Genomic DNA, 26,014 nt, shown 5'->3' on the forward strand with positions numbered 1-26,014 from the left:
CAGGGACACACCCAACTGGTTACCTCCCCTCTGTACCCTTACTGCAGACTGCTAGCAAGTCATTCATTACTTCTAGTAAAAATAATAAAGGAATGGCACAACATAGAGCCATAAGAATAGATGCTCCAGAATCGTTAATACATGGGGAATACATGAAGCTATTAAACCAGGCATGTCAGGAGCGGTGAAAGGTCCTCTTTAAATAAAAGGCAAATAATGTTGATTTAATATTTTTACTAGTATACTACAGTGATATAGTTGTAATATTTATAGTTTAGTAATGTGTATAATATATATTTGTCCTTAAGACAGCAAGCAGAATAAATTGATCCTAGGCCTTTTCAAATTCACGAAGGCTTCATTTTGATATGTGACATTTTTTCTTTTTGTCTTGTATATCCACCTGTATAAATGAGACAAGTAGCATGTTTGAAAATGCTATGGCAGGCTTGGCAGCAAGGAGCTTTCAGTTTTTACTGACTTTTTACAACTCTTCATTCTGTGAATTAGGTTGGGTTTATAGCTCAAGAACCACCTCATTGTTGGTCTCTTCTGATCTACCAACCTGCCTCTAAAGCTGTCCAAATCTGCTGGTGTTTTTTGGTGTTACTGGCCAAACATCTAATGTGTAGGAGGGTGTCTTAACTGTCCCGGGACAGCAGATGTTAGGGACTGATAGAAGAATTAGGCAGTTGGATCCTTTTGTTCTTGGGGGGGGATAAAGACCAAAGGTATCTGGCTTCAGCCCTCCCCATTAAGAACACGTGCATGCGCGGACAAAATTTCCCTGCAGACCTCCTCCCTCTTGGTGCTTTCTTAAGGCACTTGAAAACTGTAAATCACTAATTTTATCATCATTTGTGTCTTGTAGGCATTGGAGTGTGATAAAGATTCCTCAGGGATTAACCATGTAGGCCCGGACAACCTTCGACTTTTTGAAACTCCAGATAGAAATGTCCACTCCAAGTCAGTACAGAGTGATGATGTCAGACAGGTTGGTGAATACACAGACACCGATGCAAGCAATCAGGGATCACAGAAAATGGAAGGACTGGAGTTTGGTCACAGTCCTAATCATTCAAAGAATATAGACTCAGACATGAATGTGGACTGTAATAGTAATTGTACAGAGGGGGGTAAATCAAATTCTGCTTTGGACAGCATTGGATTACAAGATAGAGAGGAAAAAGCTATAGAAAACATCTTTGATGAATTTGAAAATGTGGTGGAGCCAAAGAATACACATGAGCTTGATGAAAATGTGTTGAACAAGGTAGGTACCACAGTATATAAGTTGGGTAACATTTTCATTATTTTGAAGTAGAATCTTAATGTGATAACAAGGCCCTCCAGTGTAGAACCTACCCGCTTTGACAGTTGACGTGGTAATTCAGTAAGGAGAGCTGTAAACTGGAGTATTGATTCATTGCGGAGTCCCTCAGTCTCCTCTAAAAAAAAAAATGTTGGGACCTTTTATTAAGTATCCAGGTCATTGCATGGTAACAAGGCTTTGTGAGTGATCCAGTATTTTGTGGTTCACACACCAGTTAGTAGACAGGCTGGTTTCATGCCACCAGCGTTTCTTCAGCCAAAGAAGTACCAAGAGAGATGATTTTCAGTGTAAGCATATTCCCTATTCAATACCGGAGGATATGTTGGCGCTACAATAGATGAATTCATATCTGGTCTGGATGCCATACACTCTAGCGGTTTTGGAACAAAATCTGACTTCAAAGGGTTTTCCGAGACTTAAAGGGGTTCTGCAGTTTTTTTTAAACTGATGATCCATCCTCTGGATAGATCATCAGCATCTGATCGGTGGCAGTCCGACACCCGGGACCCCTGCCGATCATCTGTTTGAGAAGGCAGCGGCGTTGGCAGTAGTGCCGCGGCCTTCTCGCTGTTTACCGCAGTCTAAGTGACGTCACAACTAGTATCAATGGCCTGGGCGGGGCTAAGCTCCATTCAAGGGGTAAGGGGTATACTCACATCCAATTATACATAGTTGTATGGGATATACTTATTTGTCTGAATTTTACACAGTTGTGTGGGATTGTCTCGTCTCTCCCAATTATACATAGATGTAAGGGGAATACTCTGCTCCCCTAATTATGCATAGTTGTATGGGCTATACTTATCTCACCCACATATAAATAATGGTAAGGGGTATGCTTACATCACCCAGTAATACATAGTTGTACAGGGTATACTCATCTGTCCCAATTATACTTAGTTGCATGGGGTACACTCATCTCCCCAATCATACATTGTGTTAAGGGGTATTCTCATCTTGCAGAATTCTACATAGTGCTGACAAAGGTTTACTCATCTCCCTAATCAATCATAGTGATATTATCACTTGGCCCTAGAGTCAGTGTCATTTACTATGTACTTGGCCTGCGCATGAGACTTTCTTTTTGCCAGGGTGCTGTATCAGTGCAGCCTATGGTATCTGGTCTCTTCAGTCCCTACTGCCTGCCACTTGGCGCGGCTGGCAGGAACGCAACAGAACTCACAGGCTGCGCTGATCACCGAGGGAGCCCGGCAGTGACTGAGGCCAAGCTCCTGCTGTAATGGATGGCATCTAGGGAGAGGGTAACAGTGCCCCCTCTACCACGATCTGCCATTGTGGCCGGGTGCCTGGGAAATGATGATTGTATGTTTATTAGACTGTCACATATACGCTATAATGCATTATCGGTTATCGGTGAGGGTCAGTATGGTTTATTTTTTTATTTTCTAACCCCTTGTGACTGTTTATTTTACATTTGTTGAAATGATCTTCAATACCAACTATTTTATTGTAATGTGGATCTTAAGCTAAAGACTCCTAATTTGTGTGGTTTATTCTGGTATCTTGTTTTTCACTTACATTCATGCTTTGATAAATACAGATCACCGCTGCTGACACCATGAGCAGAATCAAATTAAGTAACTTCTCTGATGAGGTGTCCGACGTGGACTGTAGTGCTAAAAGCTGTACTATGGATCATATAGAGTCTGGTGAACTGGAGCGTAAAGAGAAATCCTTGAAAGAAGTATCTGAGAAAACGGAGGAAAAAGAAGGGCATAGTATTGGGGAGGACAAAATCAGTACCACAGTGGAACACTCCATGCCTGTGGTCTATAAGGACCATTCTGTTCCTGAAAAGGAAAATGGAGAGGAAACAGATGTGCATGAGCCTAGTCCTATCTCAGAAGCAAGCATGGTAAGCACTATATGAAGATCTTAATTCTCCTTTTTGTAAACTTCATATTTTTTTATTTTTTATTACGGTAACTAGAGCCTCAGTCCAAAGTACACTGTAGGACATATGACTTAATAGAGTGTGCTTATCCCATCTATAAGCCTAGGGAAGAGCCATGGCAGACTTTGTGCCTCTATATTTGGAGGAGCACCATGCAGGGAAACTGTGCTAACCTAATCTGAGGGAAGAGAGTATCTATGTATGAAGTGTACCTCCAGTTATATGGAAATATAATTTTAATACAAGAGTGTGTCTGCTTTTTATAAACAATCTGCTGTGCTTTAGAAAAGCAATTATTTTCACAGTATAATTATTTTTTTAAATAATTTGAGGTAAACTTAAGGTTAAATTTTTGGTGTAAAATTGTGATTTGTTTGGCTTCTGCAGCACCAGTATGAAAAGAAAAGCATTTATTCCAGGCAGCCATTTTAAGTGCAGTCTTTTTTTAATTTCAATGCATCTCACTCGGCTTGAAATACTGCTGAAGTGCTTTTCTAATGCTTACATATGTAGTTTCTTAAATTTCTGTTATTTTCTTAAAAGGTGGAGGAACCTGAGAAGGAAGTGCCAGAGAAGGGAATCCTCACCCTTAATGTTTCCCAAAATTGCCTAAATGATGAGGACACTCAACTTTTTAATGAAGCAGCCACAGATGAAGGAACAAAAGAGCCAGAAGCATTAAACCATGATGCGAACATGAATATTGACAGTGCAGGTCTACTTGAATTTTCTAAAAAAGAGGTACCTTCTACCCAAGAGATTTCTGCTGCAGGTCATGCACTGCCTTATACAGATGGAGCCTGCTTAGTAGATGACCCCTCATTAGTTGGTGCTGGAGGGATTGCAAGCACATCTGTTCGTGGAGACTTGGATAGAGAAGACAACAGTGAAAAATGTACAATAGAGGATTCTATCCATAATGAAGGCTTAGCTGAAAGCCAAAGTCGCCAACCTATATCTCAGGCACCTTTTGAAGGAGACAAGACAGAAAATAACTTATGTTTAGTGGAGATGGTAAATGAGAAGGATGATGCTTTATTAACCATAGCTGAAACTCAGACATGTCAAACTGTTGTAAATAGTTCTGTAACATCTGGGTTAAGCAATGACATGTTAGGAGGAAAATCTGATGTTGGTAACTTAAATGAAAAAACTCTGCAGACAAATATAATGGATTCTACACAACAGCCTTTAAAAGAACAGTCTCCTGATCTCGCTGGAGAGGATGTTCATTTGTGTTCAACTGTCACGCCAGCCAGAACAAGTGGCAAAGACTCAAAACACAGCAACAGAAAGTCAAGCAAGAATAAAAAAGAAATCCTGTCAAAATTAAAGCGCATATGCTTAGGGTCCATGACTGGTCATCTTGTTAGTTCCAGTTGTGCAAATGTTCTCTTGTCTCAGGATGAAAACTCCATCGCTGGCGGCTTCACAAAGGAAACTGAAAATATAGATTTGGCAAAAAATTCACTTCCAGGTGATAAGGATAAAAGCATTTTGAAGAATAGTGATGATGTAGCAGAAGAGCCTGCAATAGACAACTTGTCACCAGAAGAATCAGGCATGACTTCTGTTGAACCAAAGATCCTTGAAGGAGTAAAGTCTTCTCAAGATGTCTACTTAATATCCTCATCCCTTGAAGATGTTTCTGACAGCATTGAGCAGGATCTAGCTCCTGAGCTACCTGATATTTGTTTCATAGTTAATACAGGGAGTATAAGTAAGGAACAGTATGATCGTTGGTCTGAAACTTCTGATGAAGATATTGAGTATATACGTTCATATAAGGAACCACTGCCACATGAAGACCAGTTACAGAAAGAAATTCGAGAGTCTTCTAGTTTATTCCAGGATAAGGTAACATGCTCTCAGTCTCAGGAACAGACTACCACAGATAGGACAAAAAAGAACTTTCAGTTGCAGCCTGGTTCAAATAGTGGTTTATACGAAACTGATGAATATTTCTCAAGGCATCTCCCAGATCTTGAATCCAAGAGCCATACAAACTGTGGGAATGTTAATGTAACTAGAAACATTAAAGGCCATGGTAGAGCTCTGCGGACAGTCACTGAGGCGAGTTCTTCGATGTCTGACCTGGACCACCTCTTCTCTGATAGAAGAATGGTGTCAGACGACCTTACTCAGAACACTCTTGACATGGAAAATGTGCGTTTCGTTTGTAAGTTGAAGGATATTTTACGAAATTCGGCAACAGATAAGCACATTCATGGACCTCCTTTTCAGACAATGTTTGAGTCCAGGAGGATTCCCAGCTGTTCACAATCTACAGTCAAGTGTAGAGGCCCTCTCCTTATCACTATGCACTGCCCACGACGCCGCAGGACAGATTTTAGAAGGCATGATGGCTGGCGCCCGAGCACTTGTAATAGTTCACCTTATTATGAGGATGAACTATGGGACAGGCCTGTTACCAGTTCCAGGACTAAAAGAAAATCTAGAACTCCTAGATATTCTCCTTATCACTTTAGTCGGTTAAGGTATGAACATTCATTGGACAAATCAAATAATGACATTTCTGTCATTCTTAATGAGTGTGTACAGTCCAATCACTTAAAGTTGAGTAGCATTGGCTTGGATAGTACTGCAGGGGATATAACTTCAGCCATTCAGCTTGCAGAGGAGAGTGATAGGCCTTCAAGAAGACCATTTGTACCAGTCTCCTCCAAATCACAATCTGTTAAGAACCTTATATCAGATCTGTGTACGAACTTACATTCAAGACTTCAGAATGTTGCAAGAGCATCTGAGCAAAAGGTCTCTTTTTACATATATGAGACAGACGATGGTGATTTCATCTCATCAGCTAAGGTAATTATCATACTAAGCAAACAGTCTGATATGCTGTTATGTACTATAACTCTTCTTGTGTATAAACTTAGCATAAGACACTGATCAAACATAACATTAAAGCCACTTGCCCAAATATTGTGTACATCCCCTCTTGTGGCACCAAAACTGCTGTGACCCGTAAAGGCAATGGACTCCACAAAACCATTAATGGTGTCCTTTCGTATCTGGAATCAAGATGTCAACAGTAGATCTTTTATATGGGTTGTAAGGTTTCACAAAGAAATCGGACATTACTTGGGGCTTTCCAGAAATTAAAATAGATCATTAGTGGGAGAATCGGGGCAGAAACGCAGATCTGCTCGATGGGTAAAATTCTAATTTCAGGGACACCCTGAGTGTTGTCCAGTTTCTTCCTGAAACTTCCGATTTGTGGTAAAACTGAAAGAAAGTGTGGTTTTCACTAGCATGGTAACTGCTAAAACCCATCAATCTCATTGACGTATTATTACGTTACAGCAATGGTATTCAATGCTCTGTTGCATAATAGTATGTCAGGGCGATAGCTGAGATGCTGGGCCTGTGCCATTGCCTGTGGATGCCAGCTTTATTATACAGCAGGCACCCAGCTCTCACAGTTGAAATAAGAGTTAAGGGTTTTTTTGTTTTGTTTTTTTTTTTGTTTTTTACCGATGACCTATCCACTGGTTAGGTCATCAGTGTCTGATCGGTAGTGCCGCAGCTTTCTATCAGCTCACCAAGCACAGCTCCGTAATTTGTATCGCAGCAGTGTTTGGTATTGCAGCTCAGCCCCATTCACTTCAGTGGGGCTGAGCTGCACCTAGGCCATTAGGTTCATTGGTCACATGGGATAGAGAAAGCTCCAAGAATGCCGCAGAGAATAGATAATTAGTAAGAAAAAAGAAAAAAAAACTCTTACCTCTCAGATGCTGTGGTTGATATGATCTGCAGCATCTGAGGGGTTAAGACAGAGGGATCCTCTGTATGCAATTGTGGGGTGCCGAGTACTTGGCTTGGCAGCAGGGGGCCTTCTAAAAGGTCCCCAGGCCTGCCTTGTTCTGGCCGTCAATGTGTGCGGCAGGATGTATTAGCCTGCTTGTCATAATGACTATGCACTGTAATATAGGAGTATTACAGTGTATAGTGCAAGTAATCAGAAGGTGACAGGTTCAAATTCCCTAAAGCGACTAACAAAAATGTAATAACAAAAAAGGTTCAATATTTTTTTTTTTTTATATTTGAATTATTAATGGCCATAGCTGTGGTTCTCCCTAAAAGCTACTTTCTCTACCCATTCTTCTCTCAACCCCCTTAAAGAAGTAGTATTTAACTGGGTTATTAACAGAATAAAACCAATCTCAGGTTTTACCCCACTGATGTCCCTATCCTGTCTCCCAAAGGTATAAAAGGACCACACCTGGACTTCTGGCTTCAGCTTCATAACCTTTCACTTAAGAATACCCTCAAATAAGGGACCTCCATACAGTACTCCCAGACCTTTACAAACGCTCCATCTCTTTCTTATGGCTCATGCACACGACCATATGTATTTTGCGGTCTGCAAAAACGGATCCGATCAAAATACGGATGATGTCCTTGTGCATTCCGTATTTTGCGGAACGGAATAGCTGGTCCCTAATAGAACAGTACTACCCTTGTCCGTAATGCGGACAATAATAGGACATGTTCTATTATTTAGCGGAACGAAAATATGGACATACGGAAACGGAATGCACACGGAGTAACTTCCGTGTTTTTTTTTTTTTTTTTTAAGTGGTTCCGCATACGGTCCGCAAAAAAAAAAACTGACACGGAAAGACAATACGGTCGTGTGCATGAGCCCTTACATTGTAGGAACTTCACTCTGCACCAAGTTTCTGAACAAGCCTCAAGATGATTAAGACTTGTCCTGGCTAGCTACTCTCCTTCTACTCTCTAAGTCTCCCAGTCATCACATTTCTGAATTACACACATCTGCTTGCATTAGAGGCCCGAAAAACCTAGTTATTTATTGGTGTGGGAACGGGAACTTAATACTGTATTTTCAGAATCTGGACGCTTTTATCCTTAAACACTGTCACAGTTTCTCTAGATGCATCGAACACCATTTTTTTTTTTTTTTTTGTTAAATCAACCTTCTTTCATAAAATGTGTGCTGGCACTGTGGTGCATGCCCAGGCAGTTAGAAAATCTTTGGGGCACCCCCACCAAGAGTCGTGATACAAAGTGTTTGTTTTTCAACCTTTACTATCTTACCAGGCTTGATTTTTACTCTGGGTGCCCTCGTCAACTTTTTGCCCAGTAACATGGGCTTTTAGTACTTTCCTCATTATCGATAAAAAATCCTCACCCCTTTGTTGTGACACTCGACGGAACCACCGGTTGGGAGAACTTGCTAGTTAGGGAAAACGGATCTCACGATGAAGTCAGGAAAACCTAGTCACCCTGGGTTAAACATTGGAAGTCCATACATATCATACAGGTTCCCCACTACCGATCTCCCTTTCGTCCCCAACTTTTTTTTAAAAAGTTGTACAATACAGTAGAGGTACCCCAAATAGGTGCCTTTGAAAAATACAACTTGCCCCACATAAAACAAGCCCTCCAATGACTGATGCAGAGGTAAAATAAAAAATGAAAATAAATCGTAGACTCTTTAGTACTAAAGTAGTTTGTCCTTCAGAGGTCAATGTTATGGCTGATCAGTGTACAGAAAGGATGGTTTTGAAAAAGTTGTACTTTCATCAAGTCAAAAATCCTGACAAGTTTGGGAAACTAAAGTCCACTAGGTGACAAAAGAAATGTTTTGTTTCACAGAGCTTACTAGTAAAGGATGGTCATGTTGAAACAGACCCACCGGCCTTTTTGAGCAGTGAACATTCTGACTCTCATCAGCTCTTAGTGATCATGAAAAACGAGGATGTATTTTCTTGCATCAACAAGGTAAGAAAAGGTTTTGTCAAATAATTTTTCTGATGGAAGTTAAAGTGACTCTCCATGTTCCTCCCTGCTAAGGCTCATATGCCTTAGTTTATGTTTAGCGGTTAATCTCCCTTTTCCCACTTGTTGCTTATTTGTATGTCATTTATAATCATTTGTCCTCGCTGTGATAGAAATCCGTTCTCCAAGCACTGACTTCCTGCTGAGCCTGTGATATATATGTATATGTGTATATACACATTAGCCAATCTGAGGAGGCAGAGCAGCAGCCTGAACCAATAAGGAAACGCAGGGGGTGTGTCTCGGACTACCTCAGACTCCCTGTAGGACGTGTAGCTAAGCTGTAGTCATAGATTACAGCTCTGCCCCATTAGAGATAAAAAGCGAAGGAGCACAAAGATCTGAGGGAATATCAGCGCCTATAGGTAATGACTTACATGCAAGTTTTTAGCTGCCGACTGGACACAAATCGACTGTTACAAATTTCCCAAGAGCTTCAGTGTACAGAGAATCTTAAAATTTTGGGATTCGACCCACACGAATCGCTCAAAATGGTGGCAGCCATTTTACGGACCAGAAGACAGCGAGAAAGGGTCTGAAATCATGTTGGGCGGCAGCCTAGTCTGGCGGGCCTGCCCATGAGGAACTATAGGTGCTAGTCAGTCAATGGGTCATAGGCACTATATAAGGTCCCACACAGGAGAGAGAGGACCTCTGACAGAGATATTAAAACCCAGAATACGGTGTGACTGATTGTGTTTCGAAGGGAGGAGAGGAGAATAAAAAAGATTTACAGTCACTTGATAGAGATATGTTAGAGAGAGATTTGGCTGGCAGCCATCGCTATGTGCGCTGCTGCAGCCAATTCAATCCTAGAATCTGAAATAAGTATTTTTGTATTTTATTGAATGCTGGAGATCACCATTCCTTTTTCCTAAACTACTAGTTGAGCCTGTGGCTGACTTTCTTGCTGCAATATTTTGTTGTGGCCGACTTTGAGATATCTGGATTTTCAATACATTATCAGTAATAACATATTTATTTTTAGGAGAACTCAACCCAGATAGCCAGTTGCACATTTCCCCTAACCTGGGACATCTTCTATTTTATATATTTGGGCCGCTCGTCCCTCCTGACTGTTTTGACAGGGAAAAATAATAGGGAACGGCACTTTAGACTGTTTACTGTCTGCTAACAAATGATAAGCTATAGGGGGACTCTTGGGGGGGGGGGGATATATATTTTCCTCAGGTCAAGTTATAGAACAGGATCTGGTTGCAGTTGTTTGTCTGGAAGGTTTGGCAATTTGATATGTGCTGCAATATTTGTTCTCTGCTATAAAGGTTTAAACCTATAATATTGGGTGAAGCATGTGAAAAGAAATCCACCTTTAGACGTCTAAGGTGGAAGCAGCGTGTGAATCATTTAAAGCAATGGTTCACCTTTTTGTAAACTTTTATTTTTGTATTAATGAATTACCATGTTCACCATTTATTTTCCAGCACCGTCAGCTAGGTGTAGGACTTATACAATGCAGAATATTAAGAAAGTTGCTTAAAGGGGTTTTCTAGGACTTACCTATTGACGACCTTACGATAGATCATCAGTATAGGATTGGCAGGGGTCCAACTCCTGCATTCCCATTATTCACTTGTTTGGAGGAGCTGCAATGCCGGAAGAACTAAACATCTAAAACGCTGTTTAGTGAAGTGCCTGGTTATATCACACGGCCTCTACACAGTGATGGAGCTGTGGTATTCTGGTGCCTGGTTCCAGCAAACAGCTGGTTGGTAGGGGGGCGGGAGTTGGACCCCCGGAAGTCTGATATCAATGACCTTTTCTACGGTCCAGGTTTTCCAGGTCATCAGTAAGTCCCACAAAACCACTTTAATTTCATGTTTAGGATGCAAATGTACAATAAAAAAGATTCCAAAGGGTCAAAGGGTGGAATTTTTGCAACATTAAAGCCACAATTCGGAAGTATAGGGCGTGATACATTCCTCCCAAAGTGCCCTTAGCTTTAAATCTAATACGAGCCATAGAAGGCAACATAACATAAAGTGATGTATTTCTATTTCCATATTGTGCTGAATTGTACTGAAATTCTCTCTTTATGTCTGCAGATTCCTTATTTGATGCAACTGAAGCTCCTGCCTAATGTCACCTTTGCTGGTGTGGACACCCCTGAGGATATTACTGAGTCAACATATGGGGAGCTCTTTCAAGCCGGTGGTTTTGTGGTCTCAGATAAAAGTGTATTGGGGAATATAACACTGGGTTAGTGTTTGTTTAGGAGTTAAGGCTAGATATACTACATACACTACTGACAAAAAGTTTGGGATATTTGGCTTTCGGGTAAAATTTATGGAAAGCGTAAAAAGTTTACGATACAGTGATATTATATCATGAAAGTACGGCCTTTAATTAGAAGCATCCAATGTTGATTTCCTCATCTCATATAATTTATGGAAACAAAAGCCAAAACTAGTGGTGGGTATTCCCCACAAAAATGTCTCAATAACTTGCCTTGTGGCCTTGAGCATCAATTACAGCTTGACAACATCATCTCATGCTGTTTACAAGTTGACTTATTGGCGAGGTGAGGCATGGCATTTCACTCTTGTTGAAGGGCGGCCCTCAGGTCATTGAGGTTCTGGGGTACACAGGTACGAGCCTCTACACGGCGACTCAGCTGGGTTTTCAATGGGATTCAGGTCTGGAGAAAGTGCATGTCACTCCATTTGAGGTACCCCAGTCTCAAGCAGCTGTTCACTAATGATGTGACCTCAATGAGCTGGCTCATTGTCGTCCATGAAGATGAAATTAGGCCTGTTTTGTTCATGCACAGGCACAATGACTGGATTAATGATGTTATTCAGATAGTATGGGCTTGTCACTGTATCATTCACAAAGTGTAGGGAAGTTCTGTATTGACTAGACACACCTGCCCACACTGTAACACCACCACCAAAGACTCGACTGGTGACAACAGTGGCTGATGCATAGCGCTCTGCTTGACGTCTCCAACATCGTTGGCTGCCATAATTTCTGCTCAGCGTGAATCGATATTTGTCAGTGAACAGCACTGAGGCCCACTGGTCCTTCGTCCAGCGTAGATGCTCCTTGGCCCATGCAAGACAATGATGCTTGTGCCTGGTGGTGTGGTCAGGTACCCTTGCAGGTCATCTGGCACACAGACCACGCTTATATAAATAGTTTTGAATGGTCACACTTGGGTGCCTAGAGTTGTGTGGTATTCATCATCTGGTTCTGCAGGGCATTGTTCACAATGAAGTGTTCATTAATGTGGGATGTGGCCAAAGGACATCCACTTCTATGCGTTTCTGTGATTCTTCCAGTCTCTCTATATCTCTATTGCAAACTTCTCGTGACACTCCCTGACATTCTAAGCTCAGTGGCCACTTCCGTCTGAGAACATCCTGCTTGAAGCCTCACAGTGGTGAGGTACTGTTGATCAATTATTAGGTGTCGTCCTGGTCTCATGTCAAAATGTGAACAGCATGATGAGGAGGACTGTTTTAAATACCAATTCTAATTAAACCAGGACATTTATTGGGCAATTTGTGGATCAAACACCTGAAACATTGAACGGTTGGACATGTGCATTTGAAAGTTTAGAAAAGGTCACATTAAGTCCACCTGTAACGGTTAGAGTGCATTTTAGGTTCATCCTGATATTTCACCCACAAGCCAAATATCCCTAACTTTTTGTGAGTAGTGTATGTCTCTGTTGCACACAGAAGTATGTGTTCAACTGTTTTGATTGACTTTGAAGCTACTTTCACATCTGCGCTTCCGTTAAGATAGTACAACTGGCTGCATCCGTTATGAAAGGATCTGGTTTTAAGGCTATTTTCACACTTGCATTGTTAATTCCGAGGAGAGGATCTCAATACCAGAATTAAATGGATCAGTTTTGATTTTGCACATCAGGATGCATCAGTTCCGTTAGGATCCGTCACTAAATACATTGAAAGTTAGTGGGTGACAGATTTGATATTATTATTTTTTGGCTCCCCCCCCCCAAAAAAAAACCTGATGTCGTTATTGACTTACATTGTTTTCAGTGTCGGATCTGTTTTTTTTTTCCCGTTTTTATGACATAACATAAAACATTTATGACATAACATAAAACTGCAGCAGTTTTGTTTCCAGTCACATAACTGAATGCTGCTGGAACGGAAGACATCCTGATGCATCCTGAACAGATCTCTTTCCATTCATAATGTATGAGGACTAAACGGAAAAGTTTTTTTTTCCGGTGTTGAGATCCTCTGCCAGATCTCCATACCGGAAAACAACACAATTGTGAAAGTAGCCTGGCACTTAAACCATTTAGGTCAACGGGCGCCGGATCCGTTTTCTTTTTTGTCCCCATTGACAATGAATAGGGACAAAACTGAAGTGTTTTCTTCCGGTATTGAGATCCTATAACGGTTGTGAAAGTAGCCTGAGTCTTTGTACTGCTGAGTTTTCTGTGACCATATCCCATTGCATTAAAGAGGTTATCTTGCAAATTTAAAACCATTTTCTTACCCACATATTTGGAGGACTTTCTTCCCTTGCTGTGAGTAGGCAGCAGCTCATCAAGCAGCCTTATCTCCCAGGATGCATTGCAATTAGCTGCGTAGAAAATAGTTCCTCACATATAGCTCCAGAGATACATATGGTATGCAATACACCTGCAATTTCCTTCTCTGCTGTCCATAGAGAGATACAGTATTTAGCTGAATCTAGAAATAGTGATGAATGAAGACTGAGATGATTACGCTAGTAGTGCGAGAAGTGGACAAGAAGGATAAACAGCAGGGGGCGCTACCAGAGAGGAAAATGTAAAGTACATAAAATAAACTTATTGCAATAATACTTCATTTTCAACCTTTCTTTGAATACCTTTTAGGAAAGCTAAAGGAAGTTCTTGCCATTTTGGAGAAGATGAACAGAAACTCTACTTGGAAGTGGCTAATTCATTACAGAGAGAATCGGAAGCTCAAAGATGATAAAAGGTTTTCTTTCTGTCTGTTACATTGTAGCATACTCCATATTCCACTGTTGTATGACATAAAGCATACACTTTAGAAACTTATCACCCACCATAGGACAGCTGTAACTGACTAGTTTACTGTTGTATATGTGTGAACGGCCCCATACACTGTCTGTCAGCACTGATTGGGAGATAGAGGAGAGATGCGCTTTCCATGATCAGTGCCATGTATAAAAGACGTGGAGAGTTTTACAGTACATAGGGACAGGTGAGGGACAGGTGAGTGTCAGTGCTCATCTATCCTTTCCTTGTACAATGTCCTCTGCACAGGTCACAGAGCATGGCTAGAAGACTGTCCCATAGAAGTCACTGAGGTCCCCTCCTGTCCATTGGGTCTATGGACCATGGGGCTGCCATAAAGCAATTTTGTTAATGCTGTTAAGAAGAGCACAGGCAAGATGGCTGCCTTCATAATCATGTTCAGAAATAGAATTTAAAAAAATCTTAAAGTAAAAACAGATTAGAAAAAAAGATATGCTGCTAGAGTGTGCTGCACACTGTCATCTACACATAGGAAAAGCCTGATAGGAACTTACACGTTCTTTGTTAGATGGGTTTTGGCTGCCAGAGGTCTGTATTCTGCTTGTCCTATTCATTTCAGATTACTGGCACTTGGGAAACTAGGGTTTCAGTAATGAGCCTTTATCACATCACTAAAGATGAACCAGAACTTCTCAGATGATATGCAGATCCTGCTTATGTTTAGCTTTACATGGGGCTTTCCCACTGACGACACTTATAGCCTATCTACAACATAGGGGATAAGTGTTTGACTGCTGGGACCCCCAGGGATTACTAGAACAGAGATCCCAGAGTCCCCATGTGAATGGAGCGGTAGTGCTCACCCTAGACCCCTGCTACTTATGGGACTGCAGAGCACAGCGCCCAGTGCTATTTCTGACAAACTGATTGATAGACGTGAATGGAACAGCGGTCACGCATGCACAGTACTGCTCTGTTCTCAGAGGTTGTAGTTTCTGGACCCCCAGAGATCAGACACTGAGGGTCCATTCACACGTCCGTATGTGTTTTGCGGATTCGTAAAACACGGACACCGGCAATGTGCGTTCCGCATTTTGCGGACTGCACATCACCGACACTCTCATAGAAAATGCCTTTTCTTGTCCGCAATTGCGGACACGAATAGGACATGTTCTATTTTTTTTTTTGCGGAACGGAAGTGCGAATCCGCAAATGCGGATGCGGACAGCACATTCCGGCCCTATTGAAAATGAATGGGTCCACACCTGTTCCACAAAATTGCGGAACGGATGCGGACCCATTTTGCGGACGTGTAAATGGACCGTTAGCTTCTATGCTATCCTGTTGCCAGGGGATAAGAGTGATTAGTGGGCAAAACCCTTTAAGTCTGAAACGACAAGTCTGGTTGTTGTACACTGTAGTTTGTGGTGCCATCATTGACTGTTGTCTGATGAGTGTTTTACTCCCCTCTTCTTCTTTTTAGGGCTGAACCCCTGTCTCGGACAAAGTTGTCTCTGCTTAAATCTCACCAATATTCAAATGTTATTGAAATGCTGCCTTATCACCAATGTGACTCCAGATCTAACGAGCCATCAGATGATCTTTCATGTCTCGTGAACCTCCAGTACCAACATATCCATTCTAGACTTGCTGTCTATTTGACAGGTATCATTCCTCAGTTCTAGTGATGCCACTTTATCAGCCTTGTCTGAACAGTTTCTTAGTGGGTAGCAGTGTTGCCTGGAAGCACTAGGGTCTTGGGTTGAAATCTGGCAAGGGTAACGCCTACACCAAGATTGTTTGTTTGTTTTTATTTCTGCGCCTGCATTTCCTGTGGGTACTTCACCCTTCCAATATCCACTTATACTGGCAGGTTAAAGGGTTATTCCATGTCAACCTTTTCTAAGCACATGAAGCCTCCAGATTACCTTAGGCTGGGTTCACACCTGAGCGTATTCGATAAGCGCTTTTTACAGGCGTTTTTATCGGGCGTTTTTGAGGCGTATTTTGGGGCGTTTTTGTATTTTGGAAACGTGCGTAGTAGGCGCGTTTGTGTGCTTAACCACAGAGGCCTCCAATGAAAAACTGCCACAATACGCGCGACAATACGCCCCAAAGAAGCTCCTGTACTTCTTGGGGCGTAAGGTGTTTTACAGCACGTTCATACGCGCTGTAAAACGCTCAGGTGAGAACCATGCCCATAGGGAAACATTCATTTTTGCCTGTTGAGCGTTTTACAGTGCGTAGGAACGTGCTGTAAAACGCTCAGATGTGAACCTAGCCTAAGTCTGCTTGTGGAAAAGTAAATGAGCCTGTTCAGAAGCTCCATTCGTTTCCCCCATAGAGCTGCCTTCACGTGACGGCGGAATGACTGTACTCCGCCCTCCCTCCCTCACTGCACAGGGCCGGTCTCCCGCCCTCTCTGACCTCGTCACATGACAGCTACTGTCTGGAGCTTGTGAACAGACTCTTTCATTTCGTTTTCCGTTCCGTCTCCATTCTCTGGACGGCTGCCATTACGTGACACAAGCAGGCAGGAAGGGAGGGCCAGTGACCAAGCAGGCAGGTTAGAGTACAGTTAGAGGGATTTAATGGCATCTGTTACACAGGTGGCCATGGTGGCTGGAAGCTTTGGACACGTGATTTGTGACACAGCTTAGGGGAGCGTTACAAGTCCGATTACTACGTTGATGCTGCTGAGTGAGAAGGACCCAAGGAGTGTGGCTTTGAACAATGTATTAAACAGAGCCAAACCCCTTGGGTCCCATGCTCTAGGGGGAAGTGTTTCCTCCTGTGTCGAGACCACAAGAACTACTGAACTTCCAGAGAAGGGGCCTAGAAGTCAGAGATTGCTTCAGATTGTTAATGAAATGTACATCTCTCTATTAGCTTGCATTTACCACATATATTTTTTCTCACCCGAATACCCCTTTAATTTTAATAGGTGAAATGGACCCTAGTGTGTGTGTCTGAGATAGGAAAATTAGATGAAAGTTAGATTGTACGTTTCAATGGGGATAGGGACTAATGTGAGTGATCTGTGTGCAGTGCTGTGGACTATGTTGCTGTGTTATAATCAAATGTAAAAATGTGTATGTTTTTTCTATACAGGCCCGACCTCCGTGGTTACTGAGGAGTATGAGCAGAATGGCATCCTTGTGTATGATGTGGACACTTTCTTAAGAAAAATTCAAAAAGTGGATTCACAGTTCCAGGCTTCATATTGGTGAGGGGGGCTTGTACGTCTAGATTTCCACTGGAACCCCATTGATCATGAAAGCAGGACTCCCGCGTCCATTGTATGAATGAAGAGGTGATGGAGCATGCGTGCTGCCACTCCATTCAAACTTGGGGACTGCTGGAGGTGGCTGAGCTCTGTAATCTCTGGAAATGATGTAGAGATGAATGGAGCGGCAGTGACGATTGGTGATCCGTTCGTAAGGGGGGGGGAGCACAGAACCCACACATTTGTGTTCAGTTTGGTCGCAGCAGTCAGAACCGCAGTGATCTTAGTGGATAGGGGATAAACTGTTGTTAATGGACCCCTTTGAACTCCGTTTGGACAGGTTAAAATGCAACCATATACTGAGAGTTTATTTAAAAGGAAAATACGCATGTTGAATTTTTGAACGTATTGGACATGTCTGGGGTAGTAAATACATCCATTCTAATAGTTGAACATTGTTCATTAGTTGTGATAAGTACAGAACGTATTGAATGTTTTTTCTGGGCTATTACTGATGGGTAGAATTTTCGAAATGCCTGTCCCTTCAATGAGTCTCAATATTGAGAAATATTGGCATCCAGGTGGCTCTGGGACAAAATCTTTTTAATCCCATAAAAGTCTTAGTGATCACTGAACTTTCAAAAGGTTTTGATCAGTGGAGGCTCAAGCGCCGAGACCCCCACCAATTGCTAGATCAAGGAGAGAAGTGCTCACATGCTGAAGGAGACGGGCTCGATAGAAAAATCTATGGGCCTGTCTTGATTCTGTCTCCTGCAGCAAAGAGAGAGAGCGTGCGCTATGTGAGCGCTGTTCTCTCCTCGTTCTAGTGGTTGGTAAAAGTCTCCTCCTTTAAAATGTTGCTGTGTCATGTTCTGTGACACTTTATAGGGACACTAAGAGGAAAATGAATGATAACAGTAAACTGGAGGTAAACCCACTCGCTCTGTTTTACTGTAGTGGATTTTCTGAAAGTTTCTGAAATAAATTCCAACACAAGGAAACTTCACTCTGATCACTTCTATTTTTACCTGGTAGGTGAGAAGGGTTTGTGCCAAGGTTAAAGGGGTTATCCCGGAAATAATATTGATGATCAATATCAGATCGGCTGGGGTCTGACACCCAGCTGTTAGGAGAGGTTGTGCGCTCCATGAGCACCGCAGTCTCTTCTTTGGCCATGTGACGTCACTGTACATCGGTAACTTGGCCTAGTTGCAGCTCAGCCCGATTAACGTGAATGAGACAGAGCTGCAATACCAAGCATGGTAATTTACTATGTACGTTGCTGTGCTTGGTGAGCGACCAGGAGCCCGCCACACTCACCAGAGCTCCGGTTCGCTAGAACAGCTGATCGGTGAGGGTGCCAGAACGTGGACCCCCGGTGATGTAATAATGAAGACCTATTATAATTTCCTGGATGAGCCCTTTAAACTTATGCTAGCCTGTGGACACAGGGTAAGTGTCTGATCTGATACTATTTCAATAATTTAATGCCCTCTTCGGTTCACTATTGATATTGTCAGTATTTCTATACTGAGCGTCGTTGTTGCTTAGCTTAGAAGCAGGTCCCACTGAGAGAACATGGCGAATGTCATGTCCTGATCAGAGGCCAGATTTTTAATGGGCTCGCAGTTTCATGGGAGAAAAGGCAGTTTTTCAGCAAAATCAAGCAGCCGGACATGCACAATCTATTGGAAAACATTGACAAACTTATTCATACCTCAGCAAAGTATCATTCTGGTATCAAAATCCAAATTTTGGTGTCATGATGACAACCCTATTCTGATTCATGGGGACCAACCACTGGGAAACAAAAATGACTGATTCTGCATTATTTGGTTGCTTTACCTCCCACAAAAAAAAAAAAATGAAATAAAAAGTGATCAAAAAGTCATACACTCCCCAAAATTGTATAATTGAAAAGTACAGATTGTTCCGCAAAAAATAAGCCCTCAAACAGCTTTGGATTTTTCCCTGCTTATCACTACATTTTATGCAACCGTAAATGGTGCTATTAGAAAGTGCAACTTGTCCCACAAAAAACAAGCCCTCTTATGGCTATGTGAATGAAAAACTAAAAAAGTTATGGCTTTGGGCGAGCTGAGAGTAAAAAACAGAAAATCGCCTTGTCCTGAAAGGGATAATGCACTGTTCCCAGCAGATCTGTGGTCTGCAGCAATGCGTATATAGTAGCCAGTAGTGGGGGCAGGCTCCTGCTGTAACCAGTCTTGGGCTAGGGCTAGACAACGACATGTGTTGCACGACAATTTTTATAATCATAGTCTATGGTGTCGCACTGCAACATGTGACATGCTGCGACTGTGACACGACAGTAGCAAAAAACCCATCCAAGATGGATTTTTCGGCGACTGTCTCAGCGCAGTCGCAGCACCATAGACTATCATTATAAAAATTGTCGCGCGACATATGTTGCAGTGTATTTGTGCCCTATGTGTCGCGCGACTTGTTGTCGTCGTGTAGCCCTAGCCTTATAGCCAGACACAAGATTGTGACGAGAGGAGGAAGGGGAACGGCTGAAATCCAGAACATAATAAATAGAATTCTCTTTATATTTCTCAGTTTGGATTACAATATAAGGCACAATGGCATCAAAGGAAAGGAGGGAATTATTGGAGGAAATACTTTCAACTTTAACATCTTTATTTTAATTTTAATATTTTTTCTTCAGGCCATGATGCATCAGAAAATAACCTCTGTGGAACATAGGACTTGATGAACTCTGTCTATAGAAGCAAATCCATCAGACAATCTGGTATTGGTTATAGCAGCGTAGTACATGCATGCACTTTGCAGTTAAAACCTAGTCTTACCTTTGCAGCTTTGTTTGTTTTGTTTTTTCACAAAATGCTTCTAATTATAATTCATACTAATATGCAGAAAGCTATAGAAGTATACAAAGATAAGACTGTTTTATATCTTTATCTGTATTGGATATACACAACCTCAGCACTATAGATGATTGAAAATCGAAAGCCATGTCCATGGTAGTTTATTTTTATTTTTTTTATCTATTTTCTTTTTCCTCTCTTTTTTTTTTATTTTAAAAAATAAATAAATTATTTACTTTTGCTATGATATCAAAATCCGTATGTTTTTGCAAAGTATTTATTAACCAAAATATTAATGTATATCTCAGTTTAAATGTCTATTTTTGTTCTTTTACGCTTTGTAAACGACTATGTGCACAACAATAGGCTATGACATAGCTTGCAGAAAAGCTAATAATGTAAATTAATGTATGTTACAAATCAATACTTGTACATTGATCTGTATTAATGGAATATTTAGTTTTATTTTTCCTATTTTCTAAAGATGTTATCAGTGAGGGCGTAGTAGAGGGTGTGGTTTTGTAAATAAAGGTGTATAGGGCTGGGGGAGGACCCTTTCTTGATACTTTCTTTTTTTTTCTATGGAAAATGTACAGTAAATGTAATAGATTACTTTATTGAGCTGTTGGAAAGAGTCTTTGTTAACAATTTTATAAATAAAGTGTGCTCCGTTCAATGTTTGTATTAAAGGCATATCCATGATTATACTTTTTTCCTGCTTTTTAACAGGTTTCAAGTCTGATATGTTTAGTTGGTGACAGACATTGTTCTGCATTGCCCATTCAGGATTAGTTACAAGCGAGTATTTTATTGTAATGTAAATGAGGTCTAGTAAGTTTTCATTTTGTAGAGGGTTAAAGGGGTTCTCCAGGAATTAAGAAAATAAAAATACTTAAATACTACTTTATTCTAAAATATATTCCCAAATACCTTTCATTAGTTATAATGTTTTTTTTGGTCTAGGGAGCAATCATAAGGAGAACTAAAATGGCCACCGTCCTATTAGTACACACAAAACCTGTCCTAATCACACAGCAGAACAAGTTATTTCAGAACACTGAGCCAAAGAGCTGCCTCATCCTCCTCTCCTACATGTCAGGGATTATGATCCTGAATATTACTTATAACATTTTCAGCTGAATCTCTGTAGGAATGGAGTTCATGAGGAGAAATACAGCACCTGTATGTAGTCTCCATTACCGCAGCCCCACATTACCACAGTCTGTCCTGTCTGACCTCTCTGTACTTCATGTCTCCTCATGAACTCCATTCCTACAGAGATTCAACCGAAGTTCTTGTCAGCTGTATTCAGGAGCATAATCCCTGACAAGTAAGAGAGAAGGATAAGGCAGCTCTTTACCTCAGTGTTGTGAAGAAACCTGTCCTGCTGTGGGATTAGGACAAGTTTTGTATGTACTAATAGGACAGCGGCCATTTTATTTCTCCTGATGATTGCTCCCCAAACAAAACGAGCCATTATAACTAATGTAAGGTAATTGGGAATATATTTATAATAAAGCAATATTTAAGTATAACCCCTTCAATAAAGAAGTAAACTCATTTAACATATTTTGAGGATAAAATTAGACATCTCTAAAAAAAAAAATAAAAAAAAAAATAGACTGCTTGAAATAGATTAAAAAGACGGCACAAAATGTACAAGCAGGAGGTTCCAGGCTAGGACAAAATAATGAGAAGGGAGCAATAATCGGTGTAAAGAGTAAATTACATAATGCTGCAGACTAATAGAACGCAGGACATATTACAGAGCATATTCTAAAGTGTCCGACTCCTCCTGTGTAGCCAGTACAGATAAGCTGTAGCAGGTTACCATGTCTCTTTAATATGTTGTGCCCCAGGTACCTAATGCTTATCACTATGGCATTTCTTTCTGAAGTCCGCATTTACAAGCTCTTTTATCTGCAGTTAATAATGTTTATTGGTATTACATCACATAAAGTTCATGATCCAGTTATGTCATGATATTTAAGGTGATCACATTCAATAGATATAGCGACCGGACGTTTCGGCCCATGAAGGCCTTCTTCAGCAGTCTATTATCTGAGAAAAACAATAATACACATTCCATGAGTGACTGGATACATAAACGCAAGATATGGATGAACAGCGGAAAGTATATATGATCAGTATAAAAAATAGTTGCAAGAACAAAATAAAATATATGCATTTTCAAAGAAAGGGGGGAATGTATAACACCCAATATCTTAAGGTAACACTGTGAAATAGTTTAATATGGAACCAGGCCATAGTAAATCACCTGGTGTCTATAATGCAGGATGGTGTCAACTTTGGAATACTGGATGCCAAAGGGTAATGTCCCTAGTCCTATATGGGCATATATGCGCCCAAAGGAAGTGATTCACAGTGTGTTGAAATAAAATATTTACCATGATGTGGCTGCCTGTCAGGAATGGCGTTGGATCACATACGCGCTGTGCGCTGCTTTATAACTGTATAAGCTCCAGGTAGCGCCGGTCATGTGCTCCGGAAGTCACGCGGTGCCGCATGACTTCCGGATCACATGATCGGTGTACTCTGGAGGTCATATTAGTCTCCCCTCCCACATAACACCAAGAGCGCCGAACACTGGGTCCGGAACCATGTGACGCGCGGGTGGAACGCACGTCTGCGCTGCCTGACTTCCGGAGCACATGACCGGCGCTACCTGGAGCCCATACAGTTATAAAGCGGCGCGCAGAGGACACACAGTATGTGATCCAGCACCATTCCTGACAGGCAGCCACATCATGGTAAATATTTTATTTCAACACTCTGTGAATCACTCCCTTTGGGCGCTTATATGCCCATATAGGACTAGGGACATCACCCTTTGGCATCCGGTATTCCAAAGTTGACACCATCCTGCATTATAGACACCAGGTGATTTACTATGGCCTGGTTCCATATTAAACTATTTCACAGTGTTACCTTAAGATATTGGGTGTTATACATTCCCCCCTTTCTTTGAAAATGCATATATTTTATTTTGTTCTTGCAACTATTTTTTATACTGATCATATACAGTACAGACCAAAAGTTTGGACACACCTTCTCATTCAAACAGTTTTCTTTATTTTCATGACTATGAAAATTGTAGATTTACACTGAAGGCATCAAAACTATGAATTAAGGCTACTTTCACACTAGCGTTCGATCGGATCCGTTCTGAACGGATCCGATCATAATAATGCAGACGGAGGCTCCGTTCAGAACGGATCCGTCTGCATTATATTAGCATATAAAAGCGAAGTGTGAAAATAGCCTCGTACGGATCCGTCCAGACTTTCAATGTAAAGTCAATGGGGGACGGATCCGCTTGAAGATTGAGCCATATTGTGGCATCTTCAAACGGATCCGTCCCCATTGACTTACATTGTAAGTCTGGACGGATCCGCACGCCTCCGCACGGCCAGGCGGACACCCGAATGCTGCAAGCAGCGTTCAGCTGTCCGCCTGTCCGTGCGGAGGCGAGCGGAGCGGAGGCTGAACGCCGCCAGACTGATGCAGTCTGAGCGGATCTGCATCCATTCAGACTGCATCAGGGCTGGACGGAGGCGTTCGGGTCCGCTCGTGAGCCCCTTCAAACGGAGCTCACGAGCGGACCGACGAACGCTAGTGTGAAAGTAGCCTAACACATGTGGAATTATATACATAACAAAAAAGTGTGAAACAACTGAAAATATGTCATATTCTAGGTTCTTCAAAGTAGCCACCTTTTGCTTTCATTGAGAAGGTGTGTCCAAAATTTTGGTCTGTACTGTATACTTTCCAATGTTCATCCATATCTTGCGTTTATGTATCCAGTCACTCATGGAATGTGTATTATTGTTTTTCTCAGATAATAGACCGCTGAAGAAGGCCTTCATGGGCCGAAACATCCGGTCGCTATATCTATTGAATGTGATCACTTTAAATATCCTATGACATAACTGGATCATGAACTTTATGTGATGTAATACCAATAAACATTATTAACTGCAGATAAGAGACTGTGTGCCGCAATTCTCTACTATTTGACTACGACTTACATGTCTTTTCTGGCACCAGCGACAACGGTGTGCGGTGCTCCATCTCTACAACATTAACATGCATTTACAAGCTGTGAACACTAATAGATGTTATTTTCATAATCGTTAGGTACTCGCCTCCAAATGTGATCCTGCAAAGATGCTACACCTTCATTTTAGGGAACAACCTGCCTAACATTTGAGCTAGTTTCCAGCCCCTTTTCTTAAAGGGAACCTGTCACCATGAAAGTTCAATGTAAGCTGCAGGCAGCATGTTATAGAGCAGGAGGAGCTGAGCAGATTGATATATAGTTTTATGGGAAAAGATTCTGGGCTTTGAAGTCTAGGGGGCGGTCCTATCAGTGATTGACAGCTGTCTCTGTATACACAGAATTTAAATGAATAAAAAAAAAAGGAAATGCTGCTTTTCCCATAAACTATATATTAATCTGCTCAGCTCCTCCTGCTTACATCTGTATGCAGTAAGATTGCATATGGATAGAGAGCTGTCCAAAGTGACATCACATTTAAAGGAGTGTATCATTAGATGGTAACCTATTTAAAAATGTTTTTAAAAAATTGCCAGAGAGCAGGAAGACTGCCTTAAATAAAGAAAAAAAACCTCATCCACCTTCTAAATGTTTCGCCTCTCCTGTCCCCTTGCACGCAGTCCTGCTGAGACCACCAATTAGCTGCAGAAGTCATTTGAATGATGAACTGCGAATTGGTGCTGCATTCTGCTCTATGGCAACTTTAAAAAAATCTCGGAAAACCCCTTTAAGGTCAAGTTCCTATCGCTGTTTAGCTTTCTGTTCTTCTGATACATCAGGTGTTACTTTGAGCACCAGTCTGTGTCAGTTATTTTTGACAGGGGAAAATGTAAGTACTATTTGAAAGACTTTTTTTCTCCCGTCAAAATTAACTGATGCAAACTCATGCTCAAAATTATAGATCCGTTCTTTTTCTCTTTTGAGGGATCAGGCGCCTAAGGCCTTATTCAAACGTCTGTGATGAAATCCGTGACATGGTGGTAAGTGATTCATCCACAAAGAGTTTGGTGAAAAACTTGTGTTTGGTCTGTATGTCAGTTTTTTTGCTCTCCATGTGTCACCCTTGTTCCACGGACACGGCACAGCTGAAAATGAATTTTCAGTGCACCTCCTATACATGGTCTGTGAAACACAGACGGCATCCTTGTTGGGTCCGTGTTTTTCACTGACCCTTAGGCCTCATTCACATTTCCTTGTCAGTTTCTCATCTGTGAAAAAAAGCGCCTGTGTTTCTTCCGTGAAGAATGCATGTTTGGTCCGTGTGTCCATTTTTGCCCTCCGTGGGTCATCCATAAATGTGAATTAATTTCCAAAGCATTCCGTACAGTATTAGAATGTATGGGCGCTTGGTTTTCCACTTTTAAAAATCAACTTCCGAATTTATTCAATTAAGTCACACGCGACTTTCTGAATAACTAACCGGTTCATCAGAGCCCATACATTCTAATACTGTACGGAGACGAATCTCTGTACAGTATTACTCTGAAGTTTTGAACGAAGAGACTTCAGATGAAGCATTAGCATTACATTACATTACATGTCACTATGGATATGTGGAAAGATTTGGCAGTGCAAGAAGTCTAAAATGAGCTTATGGTGCTTGTTAAAGATTAAATGTGCTCATACAACTGACAGCAAAGGAGTATACCTTGCATTACCAGTTCAGTAGATTTGTCCAAGGACTAAGTACTTAGAAGTGAAGATATGGGGAGAGAGATTTACGGTAAGTCCAGCCAGCTCTGACCAGTTATTGGACTGAAATATGCAAAAGTTATACCTCGGCCCGATATCAAATGCAGT

At 41.4% G+C, this 26,014-nt stretch overlaps 1 protein-coding gene across 4 annotated transcripts in view; it reads left to right on the plus strand.

Annotated features, from left to right (window-relative positions):
* Window positions 1-20,825, plus strand: part of TASOR2 (transcription activation suppressor family member 2) — an 87,677-nt gene extending 66,852 nt beyond the window's left edge. For all 4 annotated transcript variants that reach the window (XM_044280005.1, XM_044280008.1, XM_044280007.1 and 1 more), the window contains 9 exons: window positions 872-1,273; window positions 2,895-3,209; window positions 3,792-6,077; window positions 8,895-9,020; window positions 11,141-11,294; window positions 13,939-14,044; window positions 15,548-15,729; window positions 17,176-17,290; window positions 19,977-20,825. In XM_044280005.1, coding sequence (XP_044135940.1) covers window positions 872-1,273; window positions 2,895-3,209; window positions 3,792-6,077; window positions 8,895-9,020; window positions 11,141-11,294; window positions 13,939-14,044; window positions 15,548-15,729; window positions 17,176-17,290; window positions 19,977-19,983 — 3,693 coding nt within the window. In that variant the 3' untranslated portion in view covers window positions 19,984-20,825. The remainder of the gene's footprint in view (window positions 1-871; window positions 1,274-2,894; window positions 3,210-3,791; window positions 6,078-8,894; window positions 9,021-11,140; window positions 11,295-13,938; window positions 14,045-15,547; window positions 15,730-17,175; window positions 17,291-19,976) is intronic.
* The last annotated feature ends 5,189 nt before the right edge of the window (window positions 20,826-26,014 follow it).

This window comes from Bufo gargarizans, chromosome 2 (genome assembly GCF_014858855.1).
Source record: "Bufo gargarizans isolate SCDJY-AF-19 chromosome 2, ASM1485885v1, whole genome shotgun sequence".
Taxonomy (NCBI): Eukaryota; Metazoa; Chordata; class Amphibia; order Anura; family Bufonidae; genus Bufo; species Bufo gargarizans.